Source organism: Ursus americanus, chromosome 22 (assembly GCF_024610735.1).
Source record: "Ursus americanus isolate L20-20 chromosome 22, mUrsAme1.1.p, whole genome shotgun sequence".
In the NCBI taxonomy this organism is placed as follows: domain Eukaryota; kingdom Metazoa; phylum Chordata; class Mammalia; order Carnivora; family Ursidae; genus Ursus; species Ursus americanus.
Window position 1 is genome coordinate 10,154,995 of NC_142148.1, and position 14,471 is coordinate 10,169,465.

General features: G+C 52.7%; 1 protein-coding gene and 1 long non-coding RNA gene across 8 annotated transcripts in view; one reads left to right on the top strand and one right to left on the bottom strand.

The window, feature by feature from the left end:
• The window catches only part of NFATC2 (nuclear factor of activated T cells 2), a 149,445-nt gene that overhangs the window by 10,881 nt on the left and 124,093 nt on the right, over window positions 1-14,471 (top strand). For 4 of the 7 annotated variants that reach the window (XM_045808459.2, XM_045808460.2, XM_045808458.2 and 1 more), the window contains exon 1: window positions 3,882-4,233. The exons of 2 other annotated variants lie outside the window; for them this stretch is intronic. In XM_045808459.2, the coding sequence (XP_045664415.1) occupies window positions 4,104-4,233 (130 nt within the window). In that variant the 5' untranslated portion in view covers window positions 3,882-4,103. Of the gene's footprint in view, window positions 1-3,881; window positions 4,234-14,471 lie in introns of those variants that run through there. One more of the 7 variants, XM_045808464.2, reaches the window with a different exon arrangement.
• Window positions 6,074-9,166, bottom strand: LOC123799386 (uncharacterized). Its single transcript, XR_006781602.2, has 3 exons — window positions 8,953-9,166; window positions 8,742-8,854; window positions 6,074-6,730 (listed from the first exon to the last, which is right to left on the bottom strand). It is a non-coding gene; the product is annotated as an uncharacterized LOC123799386 (long non-coding RNA).

A 14,471-nucleotide genomic window follows, 5' to 3' on the forward strand; every position in this document is an offset into this window, starting at 1 on the left:
CTCAGGGCCTTTGCACATACTTTCCCCATCTGGCTGTTAGTTCTTCCCCTCACTATTTCCTGGCCAACTTCTCGTCGACCTTCTGGTCTCTGCTGAAACATCAGTTCCTAGGGAAGCCTTCCCTGAACTCCCTATATCTACATCAGGTTTCCTTGCTACAAGCTCTGTAGCACCTTCTTCTTTTCCTCATGGTGCTTACCTCGGTTTGCAATTATACATCAGGGTAAATGCTTGTTGGAGTGAGCTGAATTCCTGGAGCAGGGCCAGACAGTACCAAGGCGTGCTAGAAGTTTCAAGCTCTCAGGGGCTTTGCTGGCTTCCCCTTGCACTTTTGTTGGAAAGGCTGGAGAAAAATGAAGAGGCCAGGGCCTCTGCGAGGAGGTCAGCCACAGGGCAGAGAGAAGGTTGACCCAGAGCTGCACTGTCAAGGCCTCTGTCTCCCCCCCATCCCCCCACCCCGGGTGGCCACTGAATGCATAAAGGTCATGCATTCTGCTCCTAGTCCCCGATCCTAAGAGCACAAATTATTTATTTTGGAATTGAAAATATGTCTTCCCCCCCCAACCCAAACCCCCACGCTCAAGGTGGCCCTCGGAGAAGAAAAGCCTCTCGCTTCCCGCTGCTCCAGGAGAAACTGTTTTGGGTCAGGGCCCAGCCTGAACCTATTCCCTTTAGAGAACTCTTTTTTTTTTTTTAAGATTTTATTTATTTATATGACCGAGAGACAGCCAGCGAGAGAGGGAACACAGCAGGGGGAGTGGGAGAGGAAGAAGCAGGCTCCCAGCGGAGGAGCCCGATGTGGGACTCGATCCCGGAACGCGGGATCACGCCCTGAGCCGAAGGCAGACGCTTAACGACTGTGCCACCCAGGCGCCCCCCTTTAGAGAACTCTTGATTGTTTGGGTGCAGATTCCAGACCTTAGACACTTAAAATATATCCACCATTCAGAGGAACAACGACGGCAGTTAGAGTCTGTTTTTTTTGTTTTTATTTTTTAAAAATGTATTTATTTTAGAGAGAGACTGCTTGCGAGCGTGGGGAGGGGCAGAGGGAGAGGGACAAGCAGACTCCCCTCTGAATGGGGGTTGTTAAAATCTAAGGAACTTACATAGGAGAGTTAAACTCTTTTCCCACCCATCCCTCCATCCCAACATCCCAACATCCACTCTTCCATTGAGCCCTTGACTGACCCAGCTATTATCTAAATATCTGTTCTTCCATCAGTTGGTCCATTGATCTGTGTATGCATCCACTGATTAATCCATACAGACACTCACTCTCCGTTCATGCATCTGCCCATCCCCACATCCACTGGACGTAAAGCTGTGTCTGAATGAGGCCGTCGTGACCACTGCCTCAGTACGTCTCATAGGCTAGAGGAGATGCAATTCTCTGGTCAAGCCTGGGTCCTTCATCCACTTCTTTGCCAGGGGTGGGGTGGGGGGACAACTGGGTTGATAGTTTTGCCAAAATTGTGTCAAGAATAGTTTCCCAAAGGAACATCCTGGGACGCTGCTGTCAGAAGCGGGGGATGATTCCAGGTAGGCAAAATCAGCAGAAGCCCACTAGATTAGAGGCATTTAATCATTATGGGTGGGGGACGAGGCAGCACATGGGAAGGTGACACCAGCCCTTCTTTTCTTCTACAGCATAAGGGCAGGCTGGTTCCTTTGCTTAACCCTGACCACATTTCAGGGTCTGGACTTCGGGTCCTGTCATAAGGACGCAAGAGCACCCACCTCCTTGTAGATACTTGGCTCTAAATGTCCCAGTCTGGGTCATCACTCTCTCCTCCTCCATCTACATTTATCAGCTACCCTAAGATGTGTGTTGGCTATACACAGTGTCGCCGTGCTTGTGGCTAAGAATTAAAAAAGAGGAGCATTTTCCGCTCTGACAACCAGAAAGTACTTCCTAAGTCTCTGAAAGTTGGCGAGTCCTGAGACCAGGCTTTGGTCCCTTGAAATGAAGTGAGAGTCTAAACCAGTGTTTCTCATCCCTGGACATACACTGGAAACATCTGGGGAGCTTTTACAAAACCCTGGTGCCCAGGCCCCATTCAAACATTCTGATTATAACTGGTCTCTGGTGGGGCTCGGCCATTAAATTTTTAAACAGCTGTCCAGGTGATTCAAATGCGTAACTGGGGTTAAGAACCACGGGTCTAAGTGCAATTTGGAAAACCCTCTTCATTGCTGTGTCTCTTTGCTTCCAGGATATACGGATGACGAGGGCGGAGACGCTGCCCTGTTGATGGCTGCATCTCCAAGAGCTGTAGCAACGTCAGGGAGCTGGCAGGTGCTCGGCAAATATTCGTGGAATGAATGATGATCCCTAGCTTTGCACAAATCCCTTAATGGAGCAGAGATAGCTCCCCGTGAAGGGTGCACATTCTCCATTCTTCCTAGCACCTGGGGAAGGATTTGAGTCATTCCCCACGTGAGGTCAAGCTGTGGTTCTCTGGGAATCCTAGAACCTCTCCCACCCTCTCTTCTGCTCCAGAGATTCTCAGCACTGGCTACACTTTAGATTCATCTGAGGTCCTTAAAACAAAAACCAAACCAAAAACCTTTGGGTGTTCTGTTTCCCTGGGGGTTGGACTGAAGCCTAGGCACGGGCATTTAAAAAGTGTTCCAGGTGATTCTAACATGCTGTTAGGGTTGAAGACCGCTGTTCTCATCTCCTTGTCTGCCTCTGGGAGTCTATTTACCGACTTCAACCAACTTGGTCTGAGACCCTTGGAAGTGTCTTGGGGGGGGTGGTTGTACCGGGTCCTTCTGTAGTGTTCCTCAAATGTGCTTGCTCATAACATTCACCTTGGGTGTCTATTGAAAAATGCACATTCCTGAGCCTCTACTCCAGACTTACGGTATCAGAAACTCCAGGGAGAGCCTGGGAATCTGTGGCTTTAAGCGCGCAGATGTTACCAGCCAGCCTCTCCCACTGCGCTGGCCTCCTCGCTTGCAGGGCACGCAGAGCCCCTTCCGGCTTTAGCTTCCCTTTGGTTCCGGCTGCCAGAACTCTCTTCCCCCAGATCATTTAGGTCCATCCAAATGTGGTGGTCAGGGAGGGCCTCTCAGGTACCCCCAGAGAGGCCCTCCCTGACCACCAAAGAGCATGAAGCCTCCCCAGCTGCCCGCCCTTACCCCATTCTGCTGGTGATTCCCCCCCAGCACTGTTCAAAATGATCTTTCTTCTCTTATTACCTTCACGCCTGCCTCTACCACTGACCCGAGCTTCCCAGGGCGTCGAGTCTGGTTCAGCCTGGGTTCCTGGCACCAGGCACACGGGAGGGGGCCTAAGAGGTACAGATGTCAGGGTGGGACCTGGGCTCTCAGAGTATCTATAATTCTTTCCCAGGTCCTGGGAAACTGCGTTCAGAGGTACACAGGTGACTGAACTGTAGGGGGAAAGCATGCCACAGCTGTGGGCACCCAGAGACACCTGGAGGCACAGTCTGCAGGGAAGGGAGTGGCTGCGCCCCCCGCCCCCCCTCCCCCCCAGAAGAAAGGAGAGAGAAGAATGGGATCAGCCGGTCACGTAGGGCAAAACTAAGTGGTGGCAGCTTTCTCCTCTAGGTCCCGGGTCCCGCAGGGCCGCAGCCTCTCCGCGGGGAGGGAGGGTGGGAGGCGGCGGGTCCCAGCGCGGCCGCGCCGGAGTGTCCGGCGGTGGCCCCGGCCGGTTGCTAAGCGCGGGGCCCGGGCGGTGCGGCCCCGGCCGGCGGGCGGCCTCCTTCCTCCCGGGCGCCGGCCGGCCCGCCTCCCCCTCCCTCGCTCCCTCCCCCGGGGCCCGGGTGGCGGCCCCGCCCCCGCCGGCCCGGCCGCCCTGTCCCCGCCTCCCCCTCCGCGGGCTGCAACAGGTGCCTCCCGGAGCAGGAAGCTCGCGCCGCCGCCGCTCAGCTCCCCGGGCGCGTCCAGGAGCCGCTGCGCCGGCGCGCCATCCCCGGGCCCGCGTGCGTCCCCACGAGGACAGGGACCCCGCCGCCCCCGCCGCCTCTCCGCCCCGCTTCCTGCTCCCTTCCCGCCCTCCGGCGAGGGGCCCAGGAGGAGGCCGAGCCCGCGCTCGCCCCCCGCCCCGCCACCGTCCCGCCGCTTTGCGCGCCATGGACGCCCCGGAGCAGCAGCCCGAGCCCGACGGCGGGGACGCCCCAGGCCACGAGCCTGGGGGCAGCCCCCAAGACGAGTTCGACTTCTCCATCCTCTTCGACTATGAGTATTTGAATCCTATCGAAGGTCGGTGGAGGCTCCTCCCGGCCTGGCCCCACCCCGAGCCCGGGCGGGGGCTTGGGCCTGCGGAGTGGGCACGGGGCCCCTCTTTGGTCCCGATGTCACCCTTTCCGGGGGGGCCTGCAGGGAGGGAGGGGTGCGTCTCCCCAGGTGAGAGGGAGGGCATGACGCGTCTGGGACGGCTGCCACCCTTAGGGGGCGGTAGGCTCACTCTTGCCCGGTAGGGCGTCAGTCTCCGGTTACTGGTGACTTCTCCCTGAGGGTCACTGGTAGCAAAGCAAGAGGTGGCAGGGGCCTCAGCCGGCTGGTTGCCTGCTGCAGGGTCTTCGGAGGGGAAAGGAAGTGATTAATTTGCCTCTGGAGGGAGGAGGTGAGGAAGCCAAAAAATGGAGGCAGGAGGGAGGGAACCGATAGACAAAGAGGCTGCAGCTGAGCCCGACTGTCAGGGCCTGGGCCGCTGCCCCTCCTCTCTCCAGACAGCACCGCCGTGAGCAGAGTTTGCTGGGGACTGTGTGTGCAAACTAGTGAAGAGGGTGTCTCTGTCTGATGCTGGAGGCTGGTTTGACTTCAGTGTCAGGAAGCCAGCCCATTTCGTCCCTGGGTTCTGCAGCCTTTGTGAATCACCCCGAGGGGATCCGTCTGAGGTTTGTCGTGTGCTCCCCTAGCCCCCAGTCGTCATGGATGTGGGGTGTAGGGGGCAAGGCTGGCATGTGGATTCAGGAAGAAGAAGCCTATTCCTGCCTCAGCGACCTGTCAGTCTGGGCTTTTAGGTGCCCGACGCGGCCGGGGACTTCCCCAGGCTGGGCCGTCGCTTCACGTGGCTCAGCAGGAGCATTTGGTAGAGGGAGCAGGAGGTCGTGTGCCCAACCTCACTGTATTTTTCTGGTTAGCAGGTTGTCTTGGAAAAAACAAACAAAAAAAATCCCCCAAAACCCAACCCCAACCAGGCTTCCTGATTTTGACAGCGCAGCCCAGCCAGTGCTTGCTGAAGCCTCAGGGGCAGGCCTGTTGGTAGCTTCCAGATGCACTCGGGCTTGGCCGCATCCGGAGTGCAGGAAGGGCTTGCGCGGGCTGGTTTGTGGAGGAGGCCTTCTCACAGATATCTGGGGGCTTGGTGCTTCCCAGACATGCTGGGTAGGGCAGGTGAATGCGAAGTTTTGACTTTCCATCCCTCATGGTCTTTGCTGGCCACGTTAGGTGAGGGGCTTGCTTTGGCTTGGAGCCAAGGGAAGATGGTAATGAGTAAATGATTCTGTATTTTGGCTGGAGATGGAAATAATTAGCCAGCAAAAGAGACCAGTCTTCTCGAATTGCAATCTGGAGGCCATCCTTTGCTTTGAAAAGATACAATTAAGAATCTGCAAACGATCCCTTTAAGGTTCCTTTAACATCCGTGGTCTTTGTTTGTTAAGATTAAAGTCACATTTTGCAGGGAACGAATACTTACACCCCTCCCAGATTCACAATCAGCTAACTTTTTTTTTCTTTTTTTCTTTTCTTTTCTTTTTTTTTTTTTTGCACAGGGGAGATTTCTGGGGAAATAGTTTCCAAGCCAAATCTGATGGGAGGTGCTTTTTATAGTTTTTCTTGGCAAGCGGTGCTTGGTGGCCGCCAGATGGGTATCTAAATGGCCACAGTGAAAACCCTGGAATCATTTAAAAAACAACAACAACAACAAACATTATTTTTTTTGGAACAGTTTGAGAGTCACAGAACAGTTGTAGAGACAGTATAGGGAGTTACCATATCCTGAGCACCCAGGTCCCCCTTTTATTTACATTACATTGGTATGGATACATTTGTTGTCATTCATGAACCAATCCTGACGCATTATTGTGAACTGGAGTCCATACTGTCCTGGTTTTTTATGAGCCTGACAGTTTTGAGGCGCTTCGGTTAGGTATACTGTGGAGCGTGCCTCAGTTAGGGTCTTTCCGATGTTTCCTGACTCACGGAAAGACTGGGGCTATGGGTTTGGGGGACGAAGACCGCACAGCGGAAGTGGCCGTGTCCATCACATCCTATCAAGGGTGCCTATTATCAACTCGATTGATCACTGTTGATACTGACCTTGATCGACTTGGCCAGAGTAGTATTTATCGGGTTTCTTCATTGTAAAGTCCCTCCTTTCCAAACTGTGCTCTTTGGAAAGCAGTTCCTCTGTGCAGCCTGCCTCTTCCCCCAGAGTGGGGAGTTTGCTCTGGATTCTGTAAATGATGATTGCTTGCTGGGAAGTAGGAAGTATGATGGCTGAGGAAGAGAAGGGGTGTTGTGAGCCGTGGGAGGCGAAGCGAGCTCTTCCAGATGTGGGTCTGGCTCTGGCTTACCCAGATGTGAGTGGGGTCAACCTCTCTGCTTCTGAACGGTGGAACTGCCCAAGGACTGACACCAGCCTTTAGCTTGCCGTTGGGCTTTGTCCCAGGTGACGATATATTGGTGATGCATACGAGGGCTGCCCTTAGCTCTGTGCGCGAGCTCGGCAAAAGTCAAGGAAGGAAAGCACCTGTGAATGGGACAGACACTGTCAGAACTTGGTGATGGTGCTTGGGAATTTGGGGGAAGTCGGATGCTCATTTGATGGAACTGTAGCGGCCCAGCAGATGCCTATTGGCTCCTGCAATAACCCTCCAACCCTAGCCGGTGGGCACTATTGTTGCACTCATTTTAAAGAGGAGGCAGGGAGGCATGGAAAGGTGAAGGAGTTTCCCCACGAAAGCAGAGCTGGTAAATGGCAGAGCTGAAACATGAACCTGGCCGTCTTGCTCCACAGCCTGTGCTCTGAACCCGCATGTGAGGGTTCACTCTTTCCTGTCTGATGAGGGAGATGCAGAGCAGTTTGTAAGGGGCCTGGCACTATGGCAAGACTGGAGTTTGAAACATTTACCAACAGAGTGATCTTGGGTGAGTCATTTAACCTCTCTGGATCTTGGTTTGCTTATCTGTCAAATAGCTAAAATAATACTACTTATCTCACAGGGTTGTTTGCCTTGAATGGCTCGACCTATTTATTTATTTAAGATTTATTTATTTATTTTAGAGAGAGCCCATGCGCACGCAAGCAGGGGAGGGGGAGGGGCAGAGGAAGAGAGAGAATCTTAAGCAGGCTCCATGCCCAGCGTGGAGCCCAACACGGGGCTCGATCTCACGACCCTGAGATCATGATCTGAGCCGAAATCAAGAGTCAGACACTCAACTTACTGAGCCACTCAGGCACCCCTTGACTTAGTTAAATCAATACAGAGTGTGAGCATTTTATTAAACCCTTGGCTTCGTTAATAGACGTGCTCAGTTAATGTGAGCCATCGTTCATTTCCTCATCCAGCTAACTATTGAGCGCCTATTGTGTTAGATCCTGGGGCTATAATAGGGAATAAGACCCAGGCCCTGCCCTCTCTGGGCTAGAGCCTCTCTGGTTTTCTCTTGTCTGATGGCATTGACTGAGAATACCTTCAGCAGTCTGCCACACGGTAGTGGAAATGGCAGGGACCCTTGCCTTGTTTCTGACCTCGGCAGGAATATCTCAGGTGTCCACTTTAGAACTGAAGTGTATGGATTTTATTATGTCGTGGAAGCATCTACCCATTACTATTTTCTTGAGAGTTTTGATTAGGAATGAGAGTTGAATTGTGTCATAGACTTCTTAGGATCTATGGAAAAATGATTTTATTCTTCTTACATCTATTTATATGCTGACTTATACTAATAGATTTCCAAATATGGAACAATTCCTGGTTTAAACCCCACTTGGTCACTTATGGTGGTGGGGCTGGTGTCTGATAATATTTAAGATTCCTGTCGGCAGTATTCATGAGTGATATTTGTAATGTCCTTTTTGGTGTGCTGTTAGGTTCGGACTTCTATCCTTTTCTACGCTCAGGAACAACATATGTATTGTTGGGACGATCCCATTTATAAAGTTGTGATCGAATTCCCCCATGAAGCCATCTGGACCTGGTGCCTTTTTATGGGGTGGTTTTCTGCTTGCTTTCTCTCTTCTCTTCCTGATTGTCTATGGGAATTGATCTGCTTGTACTTTCTGTGTCTACTGGAGTCAATTTTGGTAAGCCATATCTTTCTAAGAAATTGTCCATTTTATTTATCTACGTTTTCAAATTTATTTGCTTAGAGGCATGCAAAGTAGACTCTTACTATGCTTAGCTGTCTCCCTCAGTCAAAAAAAGCAACAGAGAGAACGGGGACAGAGCTCCGGGAGTCGTGACCAGTGCTCCTAACCTCCTCGTGGAGGGAAGAGAGGTGTGCTGGCTGTCAGTGGACAGATTGGAAGTTTCATTCCCTTGTGTGTGCTCGTGAATTCAATGAAATGAATTAGTACTTCTCCCAATGTGTAAAACACTGGGAGAGTTGGATGGGAGCTGTGAGTCCCCGTCACCTCCAGAAGTGCCACATCCCCTCCGGACTGTGTCAGGGACTGACCCATCGGGCGTGATCACGGCTGGTAGGCCTCGGTGGGTCTGGCGTGTCCCTCCTGGTAAGCTCATGCAAATGGTACCAACCTTGATCTTTCAGACCTCCTGGTCTTGTAGAGTCAGTTCTGGTGGTCTTAAACTTTCGGGTTCCCAGCCCTTTGCAAAGCTGACGAACGCCACAGATCCCATACGCGCAAACACTGTGGGAGCACGTGTGCACAGATATCAGGTACATACACGCTGCTCACGTGCGTGACCTCTGCATGCCCCCCCTCTGCCCTCCACGTGCCTTTCATACCGTTTTCAGGTGGAGTCACAGACCCTGCTGGAACCCATCCCCTCTTGTCACCTGCATTTCCACTGAGGAACACCTGCTCTCAACCCATTCACTGGGGACAATTAAAACCTCATTCTTTCAGCAAACACTCACTGAATGCTGGTTTGGTGCCAGGCCCTGTGGGGGTGTAGAGACAATTCGATGTGGTCCTACCCCTGTCTGGCCCCCAGGCCAGTGTGGGACACAGCCTGGTAAACAAATAGGGACGAACGAGGTGCTGGGATAGGGTATCATGGGTTTTTTTTGGGTGCTTACTAAAAATAGAGCTCTACCCTGGGCAAGCAGTTTCGCTTAACACGTGTGACATTCAGAGCCGTTGCCTTCTGTGTGGAGTTAAGGACAGGCCTTATTAAGCCTGCTTTGTACAAATAGTGTCTCCAGGTGCAGCCGGAAAGCTGACATGAGGGCTAGGGTTGAGCGGTGGCTTGTCCGGGAGGTGAAGGAAATGGGCAGAAAGTTGCCCTAATCGTTCTTCACTACTGAACACATGTCGTCCACGCTTCCGAATTCAAGGCCCTCTGTTCTGGAGTTGAATGGGGGCGAGGCTCTTAAAACCTTCGAGCAGTGCTATTTGGGTTGGTTCCCGAGGCGTCCTAATCCTGTAAGGCGGGGGAGTTGAACATATTTGAAAAATGCAGCACTGTGGCCACCGGTTCTCAGTCCTGGCTGGACATTAGAATCTTCCAGCTGCACTCGGGACCGGTAAAGTCAGACCCTTTTTGCAGGGGGGTGGGGGAGGGTGTCCGTTGCCTTTGCTGAGTCATGCAGCGGTAAATGGCAGGCCGGGCCTTGAACCCAGGCAGATGGGGTCCCGAGTCCCTGCTGTCAGCACTACAACTCAGCTACAAGGTCACGGACTCCAGCTTTGGGGGGGGGGGTCCCACGTACTGGAGCCTGGGCTGCACTTGCCCCTTATATTTGATATTTATAGAATCATCGACTTGACGTTTGCTGCTGCGGTCGGGGGAATCTACTCCTACAGCAAAACTAACAGTGATAAAGCACAGGAAATCAATGGGAGTTCTGTTTTTATAGTTCTTTCTGCCTCCCAGGGGATTGTTGGCTCAGCCGGTCAGAACACCAGGTCTGAAATCAGAAAACCCTGGCTTGAAATTCTGATTTAGATGCCTCCTACCTGCACGACCTTGGCCAAGCAAAAGTCCCCGGCATTAGCAAGCACACAATAAGTAATTGCCAAATGAATGGAGGGAACGTTGCATAATTCCTTAATAGTGGTATGCCTAAGGGCAGGTGATTTTGGATCTCTGGGCTTGTGTTTTCTCACCTGTGCTGGGGATGCTGATGGTAGCGCTCACCTGCTGGGGCAGATGTGAGCTTACCCGGAGGCGGTGTGCTAGGTGTGCTTGAAGCCCGTGTGGCAGGGCTGTGCAGAGATTGGGTGGCTGTGGTGATGGGCTCTGGGAGAGCTTCCAGCACCCTGACTTTCTGAGGGCATTGGCTCCTTGCAACAGAGAGCCTTCACCTTGGGTGAATGCTGAGCTTTCAGAGAAGACCGGCCAGGAATAAAGAAGATTCTGGTCCTTGGAGACGAGCCCCTGGCTGCCAGGCTTGAGTGGGTGCTATCTACCTTAACGCACCTTTTGTAATGACTTAAAAAAACTCCTCCGGCTCCTGCCTTGGCCCCAGAACTGGGCCGGCTGCAAAAAACTCTCTCAATGTCCAGACTACGGGGCTTGGAGGTTCCCCTGTGGCTGCCTCTCTTGGGGAGGCAGGGTTTCCCCAGGTGTCCTGCCCTAGCCCCATGGGACCCTTGAACCAGGGCCAGGAAGGAGCAGCCCTGGAAAGTGCAGTGTGATGGATGCCTTGTGGCTTCCCCCCACGGAGGGACTTCCTCCTCCTTTCCTCCCCAGCACAGGAAACAGCCGCAGGCTCCACAGAGCTGCAGCCAAACTTGGCTTCCCCAGGCTGGTGTGAGGTTTGTTTTTTCTGCTGATCGTTCAAACTGAGCTCAGGGAAGAAGGCGAGAGACTCGACCCTGGGGCTCTTGCCGGGATGCATGGGGCGGGGGGCAGTCTACTTCCTTAGCTGGAGCAGAACCCAATATGGGCTCCCCCTAAAGCAAGGGAGACTTTTTCCTGAATTTTTGTAATGAACTTTACCCAAAATATGGAAATGTAGAGAAATGATACAATTTCACGTTCCCACTACCCAGCTTCAAGTCCCAGCATAGGGCTGATCTTTCCTCCTTACCCCCACTTATTTTCTACACTCCTGCCCCCGGTTACTTTAAATCAAATTCCAGATGATATACTATTTTGTCAATAACTAGAGTAGTCTGTAGCTTACCAAGATAAGGACTTGAGAAAAAAATCCGATGCTGTTATCAAATCTAAAACAACAATAATGGCAATTTCAAAGGTCTAGTTGCAAATTTCCCGCTTGTCTCACAAGCATCTTTTTATAGTTAATTTGTTTGAACCAAGATCCAAACAAGACCTTCGTGTTGTATTTGGTTGATGTGATCACTGTGTCTCATTCTAGAATGGTCCCCATCAATCTGCTTTCTTGCTATTTCTTTGCCCAAGAAACAAGGCCAGTTTTCCTGCGCTGTTCGCCCCGTGCTGGATTTGGCCAATGGCATTCCTGGGGTGTCTTTGAACATGTTCCTCTGTCCTTTGCCTTTCTTATAAATTGGCATTCAGATGGAAAGCCCCATGCTTTGGATTTTTAATGCTCCCCCCCTTGGTATGGGGGAGGGGATATACACCCAAAGGCAGACTAAAGCTACAAGCAGAGCAGAGACCTAATTTGAGGTTTGGGGAAAGCACATTTTTCTCCACAGGGCCTGTTTTAGTTAAGATGCATTTCTAAAAGCCAGGTCTTCCCATGTGAATTTTAATTGAGCCATGCCTGGGTGAGCTTTCTGAAGGGAAGAAAGTCGCCTGCAAAGCTCAGGATTTATAAAGGCCCTTATCAAAACAAACCTGCTTGGGCATGCCTGCAAGGGCGGGGGAGGGAATGTTAAATGAGGAGGGGAAGAACTTGGTCTGCGGGCCCTGCAACAGTGACTATAAAGACCACAGACGGGCTGTTTACCTGCGTGCTCCTAACACGGTGGGCCGCCGGTCTGAGATCCACAGAGGGTGACATCACCTCTGTTGCCGTGGAGAAAGGAGGAATGCCATTAATGACTGGGGTTGGCAGGGCCACTGATTAAGTGTGCCCGCCCCTGGGAGCATGGCACCGAAATGAAAACTGCCGGGGGGGGGGGCGGAGTGTAAATAAAGGATCTGTCCTTCAATCAGGTATTAATTTTAAATCTCTGCCCCTGGCCGAGTTCAGGGGCCCCACTGTTCTCAAGGGGGAAGTTTCCACTTGGATTTCAAGTTGGCTAAAAGAAAGAGGGTGATCAACTTTTCAAGGCTGTGCCAGGGTTTGTGGGACTTAAGGGGAGCAGCTTTGAGGTGCTGGCGTGAAGGCGAGGGGTCTTCGGGGAGCTGGTTAGAAAGTGCGCGACCACCCGAGTGCCCTCGCTCAGGCATTTGATGGAGAGGTTGGGTTGGCCATGGCCAGCCCTGTTTCTGAGGGAGGATTATCTGAAGTCTATTTCTGGTTAGTTCTGACCAGACCTTTCCTTCTCCTTTTGGTGAGGAAGCTGCCTGGGCCATGTTCTCTGTCACGCACCCCGTGACCAGTGTGGAGGGACGGACTCTCTGTTAGAAATGGGCTTCACGAAGTCCGGTTCAGTCTCACATGGCTGTCCTTAAAAAGGGAGGCAGTATATATTCTGGTGACCAGATAAATAAATTATGGTTTCATTGTATGGGGGAATACTACAAGGTGATAGAAAAAAAAGATATTGTGGCCGTGCACCACACAGATGAATGTCAGAATGTTGAAAGACGTAACCTGTCCATTCTGTAAGGTTTTATTTATGTGATGTTCGAGAACAGGCAAACCCAGTCTCTGGTGCGAGAGTGAGGCTGGGTGAGGGTTCCTGGTGGGGTGGGGGGAGGGGGCGCCACAAGGGAACCCTCGGGTGGAATGGAAATGGCCTATATCTTGAACGGTGGATAACCGGGTACATACATATATAAAAAGAGAGGTACATTTCACCTTTGTGAGTTTCACTGCACTTAAACGATGTCTCAATTTGAACGCCAGCTTTGCCCCTGATTGTTTTGTGACTTTGGGTGAATCTCTGCACCCGTGAGCCTCAGTTTCTCCATCTGTAACACAAAGGACCTGATAATACCTACCTCCAGGGGGCGGGGGGCCTTGTAAGCTGCAGACAGGGAGGTAGCAGGCATGAAAGCTTGCGGCACAGTGAATCTCAGCCATCGCGATGAATAAAAATAGGAAGGTCTCTGAGCTTCTTGAAAGCAGGAGGGGCCCTTGGAATGACTAAACCAGCAAGAGGTGGTTCTTCCCACCCCAGTGTGAGGCTGGCAATGAGGCCTCCTGTCTGTCAGGCGCCCGGGCCCTGCTGCCTCCTTCCAAAAGCTGACCTTGAGGCCCATGGGTTGCAGATTCCACACACTTCTCAACCTCTCTCCCAAAGGAGTGTGTGTCTGCCTGTGGGTGTGTGTGGCTTTGCAAACGGCCCTGCTAGCAGCCAGTCTGAGGCTGATTGCTTGCAAATCATCCTGGGTCTTGTGTCCCGGGCGCCTGGCCTCATGGCAGGCTGCCTGGGAAGCAGGACCGAGCCTTCTTTTCTGTCCCGTCTGGCGAAGGCAGACAGCTGTCTTCGCTGGGACAAGGTCAGCAAAGAGCATAGCGTTCAAGGTGGCTTTTTCCAGTGGCTCCCATGGACGAGACGGGATGGTAAACTGCCTTTCTTCCCCTTTCTGGCATTTCTGGACCTGACTTATCTGGATGGAATTTCTCGCCTTTCATGCCCTGCGTCTGTGTATGTCATCTCCGAGGGGCGAGTGTGGCAACCTGCTTCCCCGTCATTATTAATACACACAATCCATACACGAGGAATCCGGCTGCGGTTGTGTGCGTGCGCTCGGTGGGGGCAGCAGGGGCGTGGGGGGCTTTGGGGAAAGTTTGCTGAGCGCTGAACTTACTACTTGAGGGCAAAGCTTGAGGTCGCCTTTCAGAGAAGGGCTTTGCTCTAGGTGGTGTGAGCCACCAGACAAGAAAGCCTCCACCTGCCCACTCCTCTGGTGATCGATCCCTCACAGCCCCCAACACGCAGGGGTCAAGAGAATGGCCGGGTGGTGGGAGTCAGGCTCGTTTCCCCCACCTTCACCCCTTTCCTCCGGCCGTCCTCTGTGGTGCAGGTCGTGGCATCCTAAGTGCTGCCATGGCAACAGACGGTGATGACTCAAGCCCAGGGCCTGTGACTCGCACCACCTTGGGCTGTGAGCTCATCAAGCAGTGGGCCCATCACCTCAGACAGGGACGGCCGCAGCCCCAGGGCCCCGCTGCCAGGCCGAGAGGGGCGTCTGGCTTCTGGGCTGTGACCTGGCTCCTCTCCTCCAGGTCATTCAGGCCTGAAGGCACGGGTTCTC